The 18802-nt window shown below is 45.4% G+C and overlaps 1 protein-coding gene across 1 annotated transcript in view; it reads right to left on the minus strand.

Annotated features, from left to right (window-relative positions):
• The window catches only part of TUBGCP3 (tubulin gamma complex component 3), a 146919-nt gene extending 128818 nt beyond the window's left edge, over positions 1–18101 (minus strand). Inside the window, exon 1 of the mRNA XM_068268058.1 lies at positions 17897–18101. Coding sequence (XP_068124159.1) covers positions 17897–17972 — 76 coding nt within the window. The 5' untranslated portion in view covers positions 17973–18101. The remainder of the gene's footprint in view (positions 1–17896) is intronic.
• Positions 18102–18802: the final 701 nt, after the last annotated feature.

The following is an 18802-nucleotide window of genomic DNA, read 5'->3' on the forward strand; positions in this document are numbered from 1 at the left end:
GAGCGCAATCGAGGAGGTGTGTCGATGGGACAGAGCATACGCCGTAGCTGCAACCCAACCATGTCACAGCTTTTTTTAAAGGAGGGGCAAAAGCAGCACAACAGAGGGGAAGCTAAAGGAACTGAGGGGCCACTTAAAGGACACCCTAGGTGTAATTACACTAATGAAAAAAACAATTGTATGTAGCCTTCTCCTAAAAATTACTTTTTTTTTTTTTAGATATTCCAGTTTTATTTAATATATAAATCTACTTAAGTTTTTACTGGTTTTTGCTCAATGACATTTATTGATGTACAGTATGCCAGAGCTAAAATCTATGAACTATTGACCTTTTATCTCTTTCCTGCTCGAAAAGTGTTTTATAGTTGTAATTTCTTATCAGTAAGGGTCACACTGTAGTCTGACCCAGTCTTGACTCAGACAGGAACTTCCACTTACATACCTGATGTTTAAAGTGAACCAGAGACGCATAACCCTCATGTATTTTACCATATATATCAGTGGGAACATAAGAGAAAACCCCTACCCTGCTCTGTGTTTCATTCTTCACTGTTCAGCTTGCTTCTTATCAGCCCTGATAAAATCCCCAACTGAGCATTCAGTCTGGCTTTTCTGTAATGACTCAGTTATAATGATTCCTGAGCAGAGACAGAAGGGGGTAGGCTTAGGCTTGAGAAGAGATCAGAGGAGACAGACTCGGCTATAATGATTCCAGAGCAAAGCCAGACTAAATGCTCTGTCAGGGATTTTATCAGGGCTGATAAGAAGCAAGCTGAACAGTGAATAATGAAACAGAGAGCAGGGTAGGTGCTTTCTCTAATGTTCCCACTGATATATATGGTAAAATACATGAGGGAGCTTAGTCTCTGGTTCACTTTAACTCTTTCAGGCAGAGGAACACTGCATAGTTATTTGTGTGCTAGGTACTGTACAAACACATGTCTATCTCATCATGTCACCTCGGGTATCCTTTAAAGAGACACTGAAGTGTCAGAAAAATCATCTTTTTATTTAAAAAAATGTGTTTAACCACATAACGACCAGCTAATGCCGATAGGCGGCGGCTGGTCGTTTGTGGGTTTCCATGTCAGTTCACGGAGGGTGTCTCCATGAACAGCCTGCGAGCCTCCGACCGCGGCTCGCAGGCTAAATGTAAACATGCAGGGAAGAAATCCCCTGTGTTTACATCATACGGCGCTGCTGCGCAGCAGCGTTGTAAAGGAGATCGACGATCCCCGGCCTCTGATTGGCCTATCAGAGGCAGCACAGGACGGATCTCCGTCCTGTGCTGCCCATAGGAAGGAGGGGAGGGAGGGAAGGACAGGGAGGCTAGGAATTGCTGCGGAGGGGGGCTTTGAGGAGCCCCCCGCTCGGCGACAGAGCGGCGGCGATCAGACCCCCCCCCCAGCAGGTCAACCCCCTAGTGGGGGAAAAGGGGGGGGGGGGGGAAGTCTGATCACCCTGCTTTTTACACGATCTGTGCTGCGGGCTGGAGAGCCCACGCAGCACAAATCGGAGAAACCAGCCCCGGTCGTTAAGTGGTTAACATGCTAGCCCTACCTAAACCGCCGCTGAAATCTAACTAAATCCCCCCTAACTCCCCCCTCCCCCTCCCCCCGCATATCCACAACTTTCTTGATCTGTCAGCCTGGATTGACGCCTCTCCCCCACCCCTCAGTCTTCCTTCGCTGAGAGGGGCGGGGGAGAGGCAGAGATCTACCGCTGACAGACGAGTGTGAGGCAGGGCTGCAGCTCATAGCCCTGCCTCACACAGAAATGCTTAGGGAAGCAAAATCCACAACCAAGAAAGTCGTGGATTTTGCAGGGGAGAAGGAAGGGGGAATTTAGATAGTTTACAGCATCGGAAATGCGGCGGTTTAGTTAGGGCTATTATGTTAAACAATTTTGTTAAAGGAATACTATCGATACACATATTTTTTTCAATTGACACAGGAATTGTTTGGGAAGTGCTGCTAAGTACTGGTGTATACATTTTAGTAGCAACTTCTTTGTTTACTGTTAGCAAAAAGCTTTCAATCTTTACTGATGCCAAAACTGACGGCTGACTGAGCCATGAGGAGAGGGGAAATTCCCCTCACACTTGATCAGTTAACTATGTGTAGCTCTGTGTGTGACAGAGAGAGAGAGCTCCCAACAGCTGCAGCTCCTGTGTCCTGTGTTTCTGACTGAAGTGTCTGAAGAGAGCAGAGGAAATGTAACTAATTGTCACAGCTTTTCATACTGTTTTTTGCTTTCAGAGTTTGATATTTTCGTTCTGTAGTCTGATATGCAACTCTGGCTGTGCATTGAAGCAGACAATTCTGCAATTGATTTGTCCCAATATAGCTAAATCCTACCCTCAATAAAATTACAGTTTTTGCCTCTGATATTTAACATGAAAAGTAGGAAAATGTTTACACAGCTACTTAGACATTATTTGCACACTGTCATTTTAGAACACTTGGGTATCGATAGTATTCCTTTAAATAAAAAGATGGGTTTTTGACACTCTTTAAGGTCCGATTCACATTAGCTTTTTTTGCGGAGCCGGACGTATGGATCCAGCCATCAGGATCAGGAAAAACTGTCAGTTTTTACAGCCAGTGTGCTGTAAACTGTCAGGTTTCCATTTGTTACTATGTAGCTGCAAAACCTTCAGTTTCCGTTCCGCTGAGCAAAGCGGTGTAGGAAAATTAGGTCCTGCAGCATTTTTTTGTCCGTTCAGAGGAACGGACCATGGTTCCTTTGGCAAACGCAGATGTGAACCAGGCCTTAAAAAAAAAAAAAAAAAAATCTATAAAGAAAAAAAATAACAGTAATATACCTTACCACATACATATTAAAAAAAAGTTCAGTCCCTAAGGTAACTATGTATTTTTTTGTATTTTTTGTAATTTAAAAAAAAATTGTGTAGCTATTGGGGAGTGAGGGAGGTAAGGGACTAATTTGAAAAGTAAAAAAATTTCATTAACTGGAAATTTTCATTTCCAGGTGTAATTTTACTACTTGGCCACAAGATGCCCTCGCAGCTCACATCTGCATGCATAGTATTTCTATGCAAAGCGGAAGTAATGTGAAGATGGGACAGAAGGGGATTTGTGAGAGACGGAGCCGTCTCTTTGACGGTGTCAAGTCTTTCATACGGGGACTTAGATCAATGAAAGAGAACTTTGTTCCCATTCATTGATCTACGGGCTAACGAAAGTAGCGGCAGTAGTGCAAGCTATCTGGATGGAAATGTCCGTCGAGATATAATTAAGTGGCTAAATGTACATCTTCACTTGCCCATTAAAAACATTTTAGCACTGATAGAAAAATTACATTTTGCTGATTTGTTTGACTGAAAGAATTCATATTTGTAGTACTATTTTACTCATTGCAACTGAAAAAAAAGCAGCATTTATACAATGTTTACAGCAAAATCTGTGTTACACAAACAACTGCATTATTTATCAACTGAGTGCAGTAAGGTGCAAAACAGAAACTAGTATACCCTTCAAGTTGTGGTAGCAAACGTTATGTGAAAAGACCACTTTACTTACGGTAAAGTCTTTTCCGGTAGTCATGAGGACAGCACCCCTGGATGAGACTGGTCTCCCTCCCCACTGTGGACAGGAAACTGTTAAAAGAAGAATTTGCATAAGCAATAGGCAGCCACATATAAGATACTACACCTGCCACAGTACCTCAGTTAATAAAAAAGATGACACGGACATTTAATGATGCTTACACAAACTTATTTCTCTCTCCTACCCAAATAAGGGCGGGTTGCAGGGGTGCTGTCCTCATGACTACCGGAAAAGACTTTACCGTAAGTAAAGTGGTCTTTCCCAGAACGTCATTTCGGACAGCACCCCTGGATGAGACGATATACAAGAGATAAAACCTTAGGGTGGGACCACAGCTTGCAAAACTTTCCTTCTGAAGCATAAACCTGCAGACAGATACATTAAGGCGATAGTGCTTTACAAACTTATTGTGACTTGACCAGGTCGCAGCTCTGCAAATCTGATCTATAGAGGTCCCTGCCCTCTCTGCCCAAGAAGTCGAAATTCCTCTTGTGGAATGAGCCATGATAGAATTGAATTGCTCCCCCTGTGTCTGATATGCTAATGAAATAGCCCAAACAAATGTATAATCTGTGTAGGATTTAATTAAGGAAGATTTTTCCCAATCAATGATCCAACCTAAATCTTGTAGTAAGACTATTGTCGTAACAATCTGATCTCTTACCGAATTGGGAGATGTCCCCCAAAACAGAAATTTAAGGTAACCCAAAATGTTAACCTTTCTCTGTTTAAGTATAGCTAGAACCCCAGACATTACCTTCATAAACAACCCTGGAGCTGAGGATAATCCGAAGGGCAAAGCATTAAACTGATACATTCTTACCTCTTCCTCCATCTGGAAGGCAAACCTTAAGCATTATTGAGAAGCCAGATGTATCGGTAATTGAAGATACGCATCTTTTCAGTCTAGAAAGGCTTGGAAATCGTCCTTCTGTAAGAGATGAATAATAGATCAAATCCATCCTGAATTTTCTGTATTTTACCTTCTGGTTTAGACTCTTTAAATTTAGTATGAACTGATAATTTCCCTGTAGCTCCTTTACTAGACAAAACACAGGGTAATAGAATCCCTGTCCTCTGACATTTCGGTACTTTCTCGAATTACCCTTTTTTCTAAACAGGGAAAGGACTTTCGATTGTAGGGCTGAAAACTTTATTTGGTCCTGCAAACGGGGAGTAATGCAAAAGCTCTTAAAAGGAGGCTGGCTGAACTCTATTCTGTAACCCTCCAAAAAAACACCTTAAAGGCTCTTTCCCACTAAGACGTTGCGTTAGATGCGACGCTAAGGTCACATAACGTGCCCCCAACGCAACGCATGTGAGCTTTGAAGTTGGATGCTATTTAGAGCCACGTTATGCGTCTCCTGATGGGTCTGTGATGCGTACTTTTTGACGCTTACTATCGGACGAAAACGGCGCATGCGGCAAAAGACTGTGGAGAGCACATGATCGGAAAACTCCGCATCACCTGCCAGCCAATAAGCGGCCGCTCCAGGAAGTTAACACTGCAGTGCATATTAATTAGTCATGTGGCTGGCCACAACAGCGGACTCTCCTCCTGCAAGAAAAAACAAAAAACACACATTATTGAGCATATGCAAACAGTCTAATGCGGCTAAAACCGTGTATAACGCACAGCATGATGCACTTTCTTTAAACGTCCAGCGTTAGAGTGTAACAACGTGGGCACTGTGAACAGCCCATTGATTTTTCATTACTGTGAGCTGGGCTGCGTTACAAGCTGCTCTAACCTGCGCCTGTAACGTCCCACTGTGAAAGAAGCCTAAATAACCAATATTTTGTGCACTGTAGTTGCCAAGTTTTGAAATTTGCAATTCTCCATCTCACTGGAATACTAGCGTCATTGCTTATCTGACTTCTTGGTAAAAGTGAAGTTGGACTTAGGGCCGGTTTACATTACAAACGCGGACGGCCACGCATGCGGAACGCAACGCGTACGAACGCACGCCATCCGCGTTTGCATGCGTTGCGTGGCTGATCCCATCACTGAAAAGTAAATGGGACAGCCGCGCGTTTTTGCTAAATCTGCGTGCAGCATGCGTTCGGAACGCATGCCGTGTGAACATCAGACAGCGCACTCTATGCACTGTCTGATGTCGTGCGTGTTGGCCTTCTGCACGCGTTTCCAAAACGCAGCTGGAAACGTGTGCAGTCTGAACAGGCCCTTAGGCCTCTGTGACTTGTAGAGAGCCCATCTCCTGCCCTAGAGGACTAGGGATCTGACTTATTCTTAGAAGGAGGGACGAAAGGACCGTTTACTTTGAAAAGGTCCTTTCTTAAGGAATACTATCGATACCCAAGTGTTCTAAAATGACAATGTACAAATAATGTCTAAGTTGCTGTGTAAACATTTTCCTACTTTTCATGTTAAATATCAGAGGAAAAAGCTGTAATTTACTGAGGGTAGGATTAGCCATATTGGGACAAATCAATTGCAGAAGGGGTGTCTACTTCAATGCACAGCCAGAGTTGCATATCGGACTACAGAAGCAAATATCAAACAAACTCTGAAAGCAAAAAACAGTATGAAAAGCTGTAACAATTAGTTACATTTCCTCTGCTCTCTACAGACACTTCAGTCCGAAACAGGACACAGAAGCTGCAGCTGTTCTCTCTGTCACACACAGTTACACAGAGTTATCTGATCAAGTGTGAGGGGAATTTCCCCTCTTCTCATGGCTCAGAGTCAGTTTTGTCAGTAAAGTTTGAAAGCATTTTGATAACAGTAAACAAAGAGGTTGCTACTAAAATGTATATACCAGTACTTAGCAACACTTCCCAAACAATTCCTGTGTCAATTGAAAATATGTGAATCGATAGAATTCCTTTAACAGGAATACCTTTTTTTTTTTTTTTTTTTTTTTTTTTTTTTTTTTATATGTGTCTGCCGTTCTGTCTAGAGGGTTGTCTAACTGACTCAAACAGCAGACCCCCTTCACAAGGTACACCACATAACTTGATTTTGAAGAATTGTCATCCTTCCAAGTTTATACCCATACACCTCTTCTGGCTGAATTGACTAATGCCGTAGTTCTGGCCATAAGTTTAACCGTATCATCTGAAGCGTCCACTAGATGATTGGAAGCATTCCAAACTTTAGGGAAATCATTCAAAATTTCCCAGAAATCCTCAAAAAAGGTAGGTCAGCTTTGTTTGATACCCTTGAAAAATATGGATCTAACTTCAAAACTTTTCCTAGATTATCCCACTCCTTAATCCTAATCTTAAGAGTAGAATGGACTGGAATAAGCCGAGAATGAGGATCCGCCAAACTCTCATACATTTGACCAAAGGCGTCAAAGATTTCTGCTCAGACTTAATACCTATTAGTAAGTCTTTCATTAATTCAGGAAAAAAACATTGCGGTTAGGGCTTTTTTCTACTATGAAATGCGATCGCAACCGCATTTGCGATCCCAATCGCACTTCAATTTCCACTATGCGATTGCGCTACTATACTTATAGTACAGCTCAATTGCATACAATGCAGGAGGAAGACGATTGTGCTTTGTCCAAATCGCATCGCAATCAGATTGCACTAATGGAAATTGCTGCTGCAGTTTCCATTAGTTTAACGAGTCAAGTTCTTTTAAACAATCTATTTAATTGCTGCAGCTTAGAAGAACTTCAAGAATGTTACACATGCAGGCTTTCTGATGTGAAAATTATCTGAAAACAGGTATCCAAGGGGTTAAAAACACAGCCTGGGTATTCCCTGCTCACATTTGCCTGCTTTAATTCTTATTAATTAACCTTCAGTGACCTGTGTTGTGATAATCTCCGCACAAGGTGTTAATTTCTGGCACCTGCTCAGGAATTATAAATTTTCATGCGGACACAGGTTTTATGAATGCACACTTTACTAAATGGTGGGTAAAGTCAGCTGTTTTGAGCATTACCGCATGCAGGAATGCTTAATAAATAGAGGCCTATGTCTCTTGGAAGCAGGAGGCATAGTTAGAGGTGCAGACAACATAGGAGATGATGGATTAGCTATAACAGGTAGATAAGCCATAGCAGTACTAGTCCCAGGCCCATCTGAAGCAGCTGAGGCGGTAGAAGCAATAGCAGAATCTTTAATTTCCTATTGCTGTGGACCTTCTCTGTACAATACTGGCACAATTTCCATTCAGAGTTGCCAATCCATGCTGACTGGACTGAGTAGAAGATCTTTCAGACTTTTCAACCTTCTCAGTCTTATGTCTTATGGGGTATAAAACATAATAAACGATAGCCAGCTATTAGACAAATCCCTCTATACATAACATACATCCAGGCAAGCAGAAGAAACATAATCACATCTACTTGCCAGAGAGGGATCCTGGGCAGATTCAGCAGATTGTGCAGGAGCTGACCCAGAGGCGTCCTCCATGATCTCAGTCACAAACCAGAGTGCATCATGGACTCTACAAACTTATACCTGTGCTGCTGATTTGATGCAGCTGATCCAATTATGCAAGCGGCCCCTGCCGGCTAAGCATATGCTTAATCAGCTTCTTACCTTAAGGAATCAGCTGTATGCTGATTCCTAATCACCGCCGCGGCCCCTGCCGCCCGGCTCAGACTTCAGATCACGCGGGACGCCAGCGCGTGACTACCTCCGGTTCAACCGGAAGTGAACTCTCTCCAATGCACGCACATGCGCGCATAAAGTTGCTGCCTCCGATGGAGAAGCCTCCTCCACGCTGCAGGGCTCCTGACTGTTCACTGAACAGTGCTGCTTGGAGCCCTGGAAAACGCTGCCCCTGCCGCCTGACATGGATAGCACTCCTGGAGACCTCTCCCATGCATCCCGTCCGGGACAGGAAACTAAACTGAGGTACTGTGGCAGGTGTAGTATCTTATATGTGGCTGCCTATTGCTTATGCAAATTCTTCTTTTAACAGTTTCCTGTCCACAGTGGGGAGGGAGACCAGTCTCATCCAGGGGTGCTGTCCGAAATGACGTTCTGGGAAAATTAGATAAAAATAAACCAACCTCCAATACAAACAAATATTAGTGACCTTACAGAAATTAGGAAGCAGATCTGACAATATTGTCAGAAACACCTGATCTGCATATGCTTGTTCAGGGTCTTTGGCTTTTGGTACTAAAGGCACAGGATCAGCAGGATAGCCAGGCAACTGGTATTGCTTAAAAGGAAATAAATATGGCAGCCTCCATATGTCTCTTACCTCAGGTTTCCTTTCAGTATTGACTGGTTTGATCAGGTCAGGGAACTCTCAAAAGTTTTTTCTACACCTACAATTCTAAAGAATCAATTTTTTCTACGCATGACCTTATTTAGGCCTCGTTCACATCTGCTGCGCTGAAAAACGTGTGAAAGCGCGTCGTAAAAAACGCATGCGCTTGTGCGCGCTTTAGTGCGCGTTTCTGTGCGTTGCGCTGCGCTTCTTTAAAGCACGTTTTGCTTGTTGTACCAGCAGCAGTTGTCAATAAAACTTTGTTTTTGTATGTAAATGTATTTTTTTCTCCAATTAGGGGTAAAAAACGCATGCGCTTCTATGCGCTAAAAAAGCACACCCATTCACTTGCATTGATGTGCGCTTTCCAGCTCAACGCACAGAAATGCATGCAACCCTACGTTTCTGTAACGCTGCTCAGCGCAGCGCAAAGATGTGAACCAGCTACATTTAGTTACATGGGAAAGTAAATACCTTGCTGATCGCACAGGGCAGTGCGCTGTAAAAAGCGCACAGAAACGGCCCTGATGTGAACGAGGCCGTAGTCCAACTTTCACAGCCATATGTTACTACTAGGAGGGGGGAATTTAGATAGTTTACAGCATCGGGAATGCGGCGGTTTAGTTAGGGCTATTATGTTAAACAATTTTGTTAAAGGAATACTATCGATACACATATTTTTTCCTCCTGGCTTCTGGGGACTTATCACCACACCCAGGGCACACTCCTAGACCTCACACTGCTCAGACTACAACTCATTCCACAAATAACAAAACTCACTACCTCCCCTCCCAGAACACCTACAATCTTATTGACATCCCCCTTCTTCCCAGCTCTCCCCTCCCCATATCTGGGGCTCTATGGAACTCCGGCTCCGTTTATAATAAACTGGCCTTTATTCATGACATGTTTATCTCCAACACTCTCACCTTCCTGGGGCTCACTGAGACATGGCTAACTCCATCAGACACGGTGTCTCCAGCTGCTCGATCATATGGTAGTCTAAAATTTAGTCATGCCCCTAGACCTGGCCACAAACATGGAGGCGGGGTGGGGATCCTCCTCTCTGAACACTGCTCCTTTAAACCACTCACACCGCTGCCCGCACTCTCACTCTCATCCTTTGAAGTTCATGCTGTCCAGCTCTATTCTCCATACCACATCCAGTTTGCTGTTATCTACCGCCCGCCCGGTCCAGCCTCTACTTTCATTGATCACTTTTCAGCATGGCTTCTCCAGTTCCTCTCCACTAATACACCCTCTATCATCATTGAAGATTTTAATATACCCATCAATACTAATTGCCCTACTGCCATTAAACTGCTCTCTCTCACCTCCTCGTTTGACCTCGCCCAATGGTCCTCCACTTCCACCCACAAAGACGGCCACTTTACCCGCCTCTGTTCTATTTCAAGCTTCCATAACACTCCGCTTCCCCTCTCAGACCACAACCTTCTTACCTTCTAAATTAATTCTTCTCTACCGTCAATTCCTTCAACACTACACCATACAGTCACGCGCAGGAATTACCGCAACCTGGATCTGAATTCCCTGACTGAGGCCTTGCAACCTCTAAGTACTCTGTCTTCCTACACTGACCCTGAGGCAGCATCCAGTTACTTATTTAGTGTAGCCTCGTCTGCCATGAATTCAGCTGCTCCACTCACCACCACCTGCCCCCGCCAAACTAACCGCCAGCCCTGGCTCACTGAACAAATCAAACAGCTGAAAAGGCGCTCCAGGGTGGCAGAAAAGGTGCTGGAGAAAGAGTACTGCTGTAGAGGACTTCAATCACTATCAACAAACTATGCAGGAGCTCAGGGATGCCCTCACCTCCGCTAAGCAGTCTCATTTCTCCTCGCTCATTTCCTCACAGTCCCACAACCCAAAACAATTGTTCAACACCTTTAACGCCCTACTTCGTCCCCCACCTCCTCCCCCTACCACTTGTCTGTCAGCTGATGACTTTGCATCATACTTTACAATCAAGATTGATGCAATACGTAATAGCTTCAACACGCAACCATTTTTACCAGCTGAACCATCACCTATAAATTCCTTCTGTCCACCTGCATCCTCGCTCACTAACTGCCTTTCCCCCGCTCCACAAGACCACTCTCCCACTCTAACATCTTTCACCACACTCACTGAACAGTGTCTTTCCTCACTAATCTCCAAAGCGCATCTCACTACCTGTGCCCTGGATTCCATTCCCTCTCATCTAATCCCCCAGCTTTCCTCCTCCTTTAATCCCGCTCTAACAACTCTATTCAACCTTTCTATCTCCACTGGCACTTTTCCTTCCTTATTCAAACAAGCTATCACCACACCACTTATCAAAAAACCCTATCTTGATCCAACCTTTCTATCCAATTACCGTCCTGACTCGCTCCTCCCCTTTGCTTCTAAACTGCTGGAACGTCACATCCATTCAGAACTGTCTGCCTTTCTCTCTACCAACTCCTTACTTGACCCCTTTCAATCTGGATTCCGCACACACCATTCCACTGAAACTGTCCTCACGAAAGTTGGTAATGACCTACTGGCAGCTAAATCCAAAGGCCAGTTCTCCATTCTAATACGCCTTGTCCTTTCCTCTGCCTTTGACATGGTTGATCATGCTCTGCTTCTGCAGACACGGTCATCTTTAGGAATCAAGGGACAAGCACATTCTTGAATCTCCTCTTATCTCTCTGGACGCTCTTACACTGTGTCCTTCTCTAACACCAATTCCTCCCCACACCCACTGTCTGTTGGTGTACCTCAAGGCTCTGTTCTTGGGCCACTTTTCTCAATCTACACTCGTGACCTGGGACAACTAATTAGCTCTTTTGGCTTCCAGTATCATCTCTATGCGGATGACACCCAAATCTATCTCTCAGCTCCTGATCTGTCATCACTACTACCTAGACTGTCTACGTGCCGTTTCTGCATTCATGTCCTCCGGTTTCCTCAAACTCAACATGACTAAAACAGAAATTGTGATTTTTCCACCATCGCTATCTACACCAGCTGCTTGGGGGTTATACTTGACTTAGAGCTCTCCTTTAAACCTCACATTGCCTCATTAACCACCGCCTGCTATTTCCAGCTCAAAAATATATTCCATATTCGTCCCTTCCTCACACAAGAGGCCACCAAAATGCTTGTTCATACCTTAATAATCTCCCGCCTAGACTACTGCAACACCCTGCTCTGTGGTCTACCAAACAAAAAACAAAAAAAAAAACAAAAAAAAAAAACAGGCTAGCACCTCTGCAATCCCTTCAAAACTCCGCGGCCCGCCTCATTCACCTTTCCACACGCTCTTCCGACGCAGCCCCACTGTGCCGTTCTCTCCACTGGGTACCCATTACCCAGAGGATTCAGTTCAAACTCCTGACTCTAACATACAAAGACCTCCACGAGTTATCTCCTCACTAATCTCAAGATATTGTCCCTCCCGCAACCTTCGCTCCTCCCAAGAAATTCTCCTGGCCTCTAAGCTGATCACCTCCTCTCATGCTCGCATCCAGGACTTTACACAAGCATCATCCCTTATCTGGAACTCTCTTCCACAGCCTGTACGTCATGCTCCAAACCTGGACATCTTCAAACACACTCTTAAAACACACCTTTTCAGACAAGCTTATAACATTCTATAGCCCTTATTTACTTATCTGTCACAATGTAATCAGAGGCAAATGGTCACTGCCTCATCCATCCCCCTTACCTAGTGTGTCCCCCACTACCGATTAGATTGTAAGCTCGCAAGGGCAGGGTCATCCTCCTAATGTTTACTGTTTTTGTAAGAATATTTGTGCTGCTTGGAACTCTGCTGTATATTAGTTATATCTATGCTCCCCTTTTCATCTTATTGTGCTTTGTAAAATAAGAAACGTACTTCTTATTTGTATATGTTTGCACATATTTTAAATTTTAGTTTTTCACTGTAGTGCCCCTTTAACTATAAGTCCTTTGTTGGTTAAAGGATACCCGAAGTGACATGATGAGATAGGCTTGGGTATGTACAGTGCCTAGCACACAAATAACTATGCTGTTCCTTTTTTTCCTTTCTCTGCCTGAAAGAGTTAAATATCAGGTATGTAATTGGCTGACTCAGTCCTGACTCAGACAGGAAGTGACTTCAGTGTGACCCTCACTGATAAGAAATTCACCTTTTTAATCTCTTTCTTGCTCTCAGAAGCCACTTACACACCTGATATTTAACTCTTTCAGGCAGAGAAAGAAAAAAAAAAAAAAAAAAAGGAACACAGCATAGTTATTTGTGTGCTAGGCACTGTACATACACATGTCTATCCCATGTCACTTTGGGTATCTTATAAAGTGAATCGGAGATGAAAAACTAACTATAACAAGTAACTTGTCTATACCGGTATATCTTATCTAAAGTTTAGATAGTTTACACAGCAAATCTAGCTGTAAACAGCTTCAACAGTTTAGGTTTCTCCCCCTCCCCTCTGCCTTTGAAATCTCTGGCTAGTAACCTCCTCCTCCTCCTGCCCAGACTGAGCTCCCTAAGCCCTTGCTACAGTGCCAAGGCTCTCTGAAAACCTGTGGGCGAGGCTTGTTTAGTTTATAGGGAATTAGAGTATTAAAACAAAACAAAAAAGAATTTGGCTTGAGGAATGCCCTATAGACTATATGAAAGGAACACAATTATGCAATGAGTAAAAGTTTATCTCGGATCCACTTTAAGCAACATCTCTATCCAGTATAGCAGTAGGAGAACAGAGGCGCCAGCAGGATAAAAGTGGATAAAAACTTTAAAATTTGCTGGGAGGAAGTGGTGGACTTACCTCCATAAAGCAGACACGAAAGACTTTTTTGGGGTACTAATTAATAAATGTGACTACTATTCAGACAGTCTTTCGTGTCTGCTTTATGGAGGTATATACTACACTATATTGGGCTCTCGGTTTCTCTACTCTTTATCTCTATCCAGTAGTATCATGTCCAAATTTGCCATACCTTTCCTCCAAAGCATCTCTTAATCTCATTGCTGCAGTCATCAACCCCCATACACACACATTTTGATAGGCCAATTTTACCACTTCCATGTAGTATAAAAGCATACCTACAAAATCTGTATATATTATTATTTAAAACCAGTTGGCCCTCGTGCTATATGGAGGTGGTAACATTGGCAAAACAAGTGACAGTGACATAAGAAAAACTAATATTCAGTGTGTTACATCTTATAGATGTGTTTGCATGTATTTTATATTTGTGATAGTGATCCTTTAATCACTTGATGACCGCGGTGTTAAACCCCCCTAAAGACCAGGCCATTTTTCATAAATTGGGCCACTGCAGCTTTAAGGGCTCGCTGCAGGGCCGTACATGTCAGCACACAAGTGATCCCCCCCCCCCTCCTTTTCTCCCCACCAACAGAGCTCTCTGTTGGTGGGGTCTGATCGCCCCCCCCCCCCCCCCCCCAATGTTCATTTATTTATTTTTTTACAAATACTTTAATAATAATAATTAAAAAAAAGATATATAATAATAATAATAATAATAATAATAATAATAATAATAGGCATTTTTATTTAATTATCTCCCTACCTCCCTTCCCCAGTCAGCCGATTGCTTCTGTGTCCCCCAGGAGGACAGCCATGTCACACAGCTGTCCCCACTACAGCGCTGCCTTAGATCGCTGTGCTGTACAGGTATATTCAGTCTCGGAGCGGCGATCGCCGCTGGGAGACTGAAGGCAAAAAGGAGCTCCAACTTCCAAGCTGAGATGCGTGCGCATTGGCGCACATGCTCTCCTGCTAGCCCCATAGAAGGCCGTTAACGGCAATCAGCGTGGAGCGGTCCTGGGGCTGCCGCCACGTTCACGCCAATTGGGGTGGAGAGGTCGGCAAAAAGTTAAGGTCCCTTCCCCACTTGTACATTGCTGATCGTGTTTTCAGCAACACAGTGATGCAATCCACAGGGACATCAGAAGCACATAGATTGCACTGTCTGATGTTTCTATTCATTACCGGTTAGGTATACTTTAACCCAGGGCTGTGGAGTCGGTAGAAAAATCTTCCGACTCCTTAGTTAATGAAACCACGACTCCAACTCCGGGTACCAAAAATGGCCCCGACTCCGACTCCTTAGTCTAATACTTAACAGGGCTGTGGAATTTGTACAAAAATCACCCGACTCCGACTCCTCAGTTTATGAAATCAACGACTCCAGGTGCCCAAAATTGCCCCGACTCCACAGCGCTGCTTTAACCAGTTGAGGACTACAGGCTTACACCCTTCCCCCCCCCCCCCCCCCCCCCCCTAGTGACCAGGCTATTTTTTTTACAAATCAGTGCTCTGCAGCTTTAACAGCTCACTGCAGAGCCATACAACTTAGCACACAAATGAATATTTTCTTTATAATTTATCCCTCCCCCGACAGCCAATCCCTGCAGGGATGCAACACTAAACTCCGCCGCCAGGACTTCACGCAGATCGGAGTTAGGCGGTCCTGGGGAGCCACCTATCGGCGTTAGGTGGTCGGGAATGGGTTAAAGAGAACTTCCTCTCTGCTCTAAAAGATAAGCAAAATAACCTTTAAAGAAAAAAAACATTTCCTTTTACAGTTCATTGCCTATGCTGTAAGAGTTGCATCGGCCCTGCATTCCCCCTCGCCGGAGCAGTGCTTTTTAGCGCTGCTAGATTTGGGCGCAGCCAGTGCTGCCATAGACTGTAATGGGAATCAGTCTATAGCAGCGCTCAGTGAGTAACGTCGAAGTTGCTTAAAAAACACAATAATTCGGCCTCCAGCAATAGCTGGAAGCCGAATTATTTCATTCCTCCACTATCCATGGCGGCCTGGAGGGGGAATAGTAATTAAAACGGCCCAGACTTGTGCAGAAGCAGGATCAGCCATATATCGCTGTATCCTACGCCCAAGTCTACCAGCGCCGATTTCAAATGTACTCCCTCTCGCACCCCACCAGGCTACTTTTTCATGCCACCTGGCTGAATAAAATTTCTGGGAAGAACACAGCTCCCCGTCAGCTGGACAGCAGCCAGACAGCTCCCCGTCAGCTGGACAGCAGCCAGACAGCTCCCCGTCAGCTGGACAGCAGCCAGACAGCTCCCCGTCAGCTGGACAGCAGCCAGACAGCTCTCCGTCAGCTGGACAGCAGCCAGACAGCTCTCCGTCAGCTGGACAGCAGCCAGACAGCTCTCCGTCAGCTGGACAGCAGCCAGACAGCTCTCCGTCAGCTGGACAGCAGCCAGACAGCTCTCCGTCAGCTGGACAGCAGCCAGACAGCTCTCCGTCAGCTGGACAGCAGCCAGACAGCTCTCCGTCAGCTGGACAGCAGCCAGACAGCTCTCCGTCAGCTGGACAGCAGCCAGACAGCTCTCCGTCAGCTGGACAGCAGCCAGACAGCTCTCCGTCAGCTGGACAGCAGCCAGACAGCTCTCCGTCAGCTGGACAGCAGCCAGACAGCTCTCCGTCAGCTGGACAGCAGCCAGACAGCTCTCCGTCAGCTGGACAGCAGCCAGACAGCTCTCCGTCAGCTGGACAGCAGCCAGACAGCTCTCCGTCAGCTGGACAGCAGCCAGACAGCTCTCCGTCAGCTGGACAGCAGCCAGACAGCTCTCCGTCAGCTGGACAGCAGCCAGACAGCTCTCCGTCAGCTGGACAGCAGCCAGACAGCTCTCCGTCAGTTGGACAGCAGCCAGACAGCTCTCCGTCAGTTGGACAGCAGCCAGACAGCTCTCCGTCAGCTGGACAGCAGCCAGACAGCTCTCCGTCAGCTGGACAGCAGCAGACAGCTCTCCGTCAGTTGGACAGCAGCAGACAGCTCTCCGTCAGTTGGACAGCAGCAGACAGCTCTCCGTCAGTTGGACAGCAGTAGACAGCTCTCCGTCAGTTGGACAGCAGTAGACAGCTCTCCGTCAGTTGGACAGCAGTAGACAGCTCTCCGTCAGTTGGACAGCAGTAGACAGCTCTCCGTCAGTTGGACAGCAGTAGACAGCTCTCCGTCAGTTGGACAGCAGTAGACAGCTCTCCGTCAGTTGGACAGCAGTAGACAGCTCTCCGTCAGTTGGACAGCAGTAGACAGCTCTCCGTCAGTTGGACAGCAGTAGACAGCTCTCCGTCAGTTGGACAGCAGTAGACAGCTCTTTGTCAATTGACAAATACAATATGCAATTGTATAGTAGCAGACAGCTCTCTGTCAGTTAGATAGTAATAGACAGCTCTCCATCAGTTGACTGCAGTAGATAGCTCTCCAGTGTTCACCCCATGCTCTTTTAGCCAGGTGCTCCACCCAGCTTATTTTGGTAAGCACCTAGCTGTCATCAGCTCGCCTCCTAATCCTCCTCCTCTGCTGTAAGCAGTTGCACTGGCCCTGCATTCCCCCCCCCCCCCCCCCTGCACCCCACCCAGCTGGAAAAAATTCTGGAGAAACCACTGAAGGCTATATAAAGCTAGAGTCTGCGTTTAGGAACAAACCAAAGAACTATTGGCTAAGAAGATGGCACACCTCCCGCTCATCACACACCTACCCCTATTCTATTTCTCATGTCAACTCTCCTGTCCCTAAACTACCTACCCAACCTCAACACATCCCCACCCCATTTATAGAACTTAAATTACTGCTGTGAAAAGCAATGTAGAATGCCTCAGCTTTGTATAAATACATATTAAAAAAAAAACACCTTTTTGCAGTAACCGGTATACTGTATATTCATTCAATTCTCTGCACACTAAATAAGACTAGGAGCTGACAGAACTCAAGTAGAGACATTCCCATGCCAAGTGTCAGACCTGACACATGTAAAAACAAAAAGAAAGATGCATGGGAACTTAGGTTTTGTCCCCTGCCAACTGCACAGAAGAGCGCAGAAAGTCGAAATATGTAAAATTCATGTGAGCATACTGATACAGATGTGTAAAATTCATGTGAGCATTACTGATACAGATGTGTGTACATTGTATAACCGTGAAATTACGAGACTGGTATACAACGCAAAATAAGCGTGAAACACTGCAATTAATAGAGGCATTATGCTAATTGTTAACACTGTATAGCTATATACGCCTAGTCCCTGTAATGAGAACGGAAGCCTTCCAGCAGTCAGAGCGCAGCATGGAAAGAATGAAACGGTGCGGCCCACATTACCTTCCCCCTTGCCGAGTATGCGACAGCACAGGTTTTGCAGCAACACATTCGGGGACTTCTGCTCCGCTGCCGCCATATCGGCGCACCACTAGCAATGCACACTCCCCAGGCAGCCTTTTCCAGCAAGCTTGACCGTTAACCGTTGCTATAGCGGCGCCATTTTAACAGAACCCGCCGAAGCTGCTGTCAGCTCCCACAATGCTCCGCTCTGGGTTTGTTGTGACAGCAGCAGCGGCGGTGCTGAGGCTGTGTTTCCCCCGTACACACGCTCTAAGGTTCCGTCCGCTCAGCTGGCCTGGGAGTCTTCTCCAGCCGAGCTGCACAGCTCCACAGCTCATGTATGGGGCAGAGTTGTTATTATATCAGGGGCAGAGTATTGTATGCCTAAAACGGTGCATTTTTACTGAATTACTAGTCGGATATCAGCTGGTTATTGAAACAACTGTCTTTGCCCTATGCAACTGCTTCTGATTTCTTTGCCATTGTATGGAATAGGGGTGAGTTAGGAAAATGTACCAGTTACTTAGGCCGTTCACAGTGGTGCGGTGTAACCAACGCTTTGTACTGCAGCTTACTGCAGTGCACCACCTATGTTCAGGGCCGTGCAGAGGGTCCTTAAGTGGGGGGTGCTCAAATTTAAAAAAGGGGCCTGTCAATGCCTTCCCCCGCATGCCCCCCCCCCCCTTCCTCGTTTCTGGCTAGGGGGGTATTGATTGTCATGCTGCTGAATGCAGATGATGGGTGCCATGTGGGTTCTGCGTGTCATGTGGGTTCTGAGTGTCATGTGGGTTCTGGCTATGGTTGGATATCGAGTGTCATGCGGGTGTTGATTGCAAGAACATGCCTGCACTGGGTGCTGGCTATGGGTGGGCTTTGGGCATCACATTGGTTTTGAATGCAGGTACT

Source organism: Hyperolius riggenbachi, chromosome 2, assembly GCF_040937935.1.
Source record: "Hyperolius riggenbachi isolate aHypRig1 chromosome 2, aHypRig1.pri, whole genome shotgun sequence".
Taxonomy (NCBI): Eukaryota; Metazoa; Chordata; class Amphibia; order Anura; family Hyperoliidae; genus Hyperolius; species Hyperolius riggenbachi.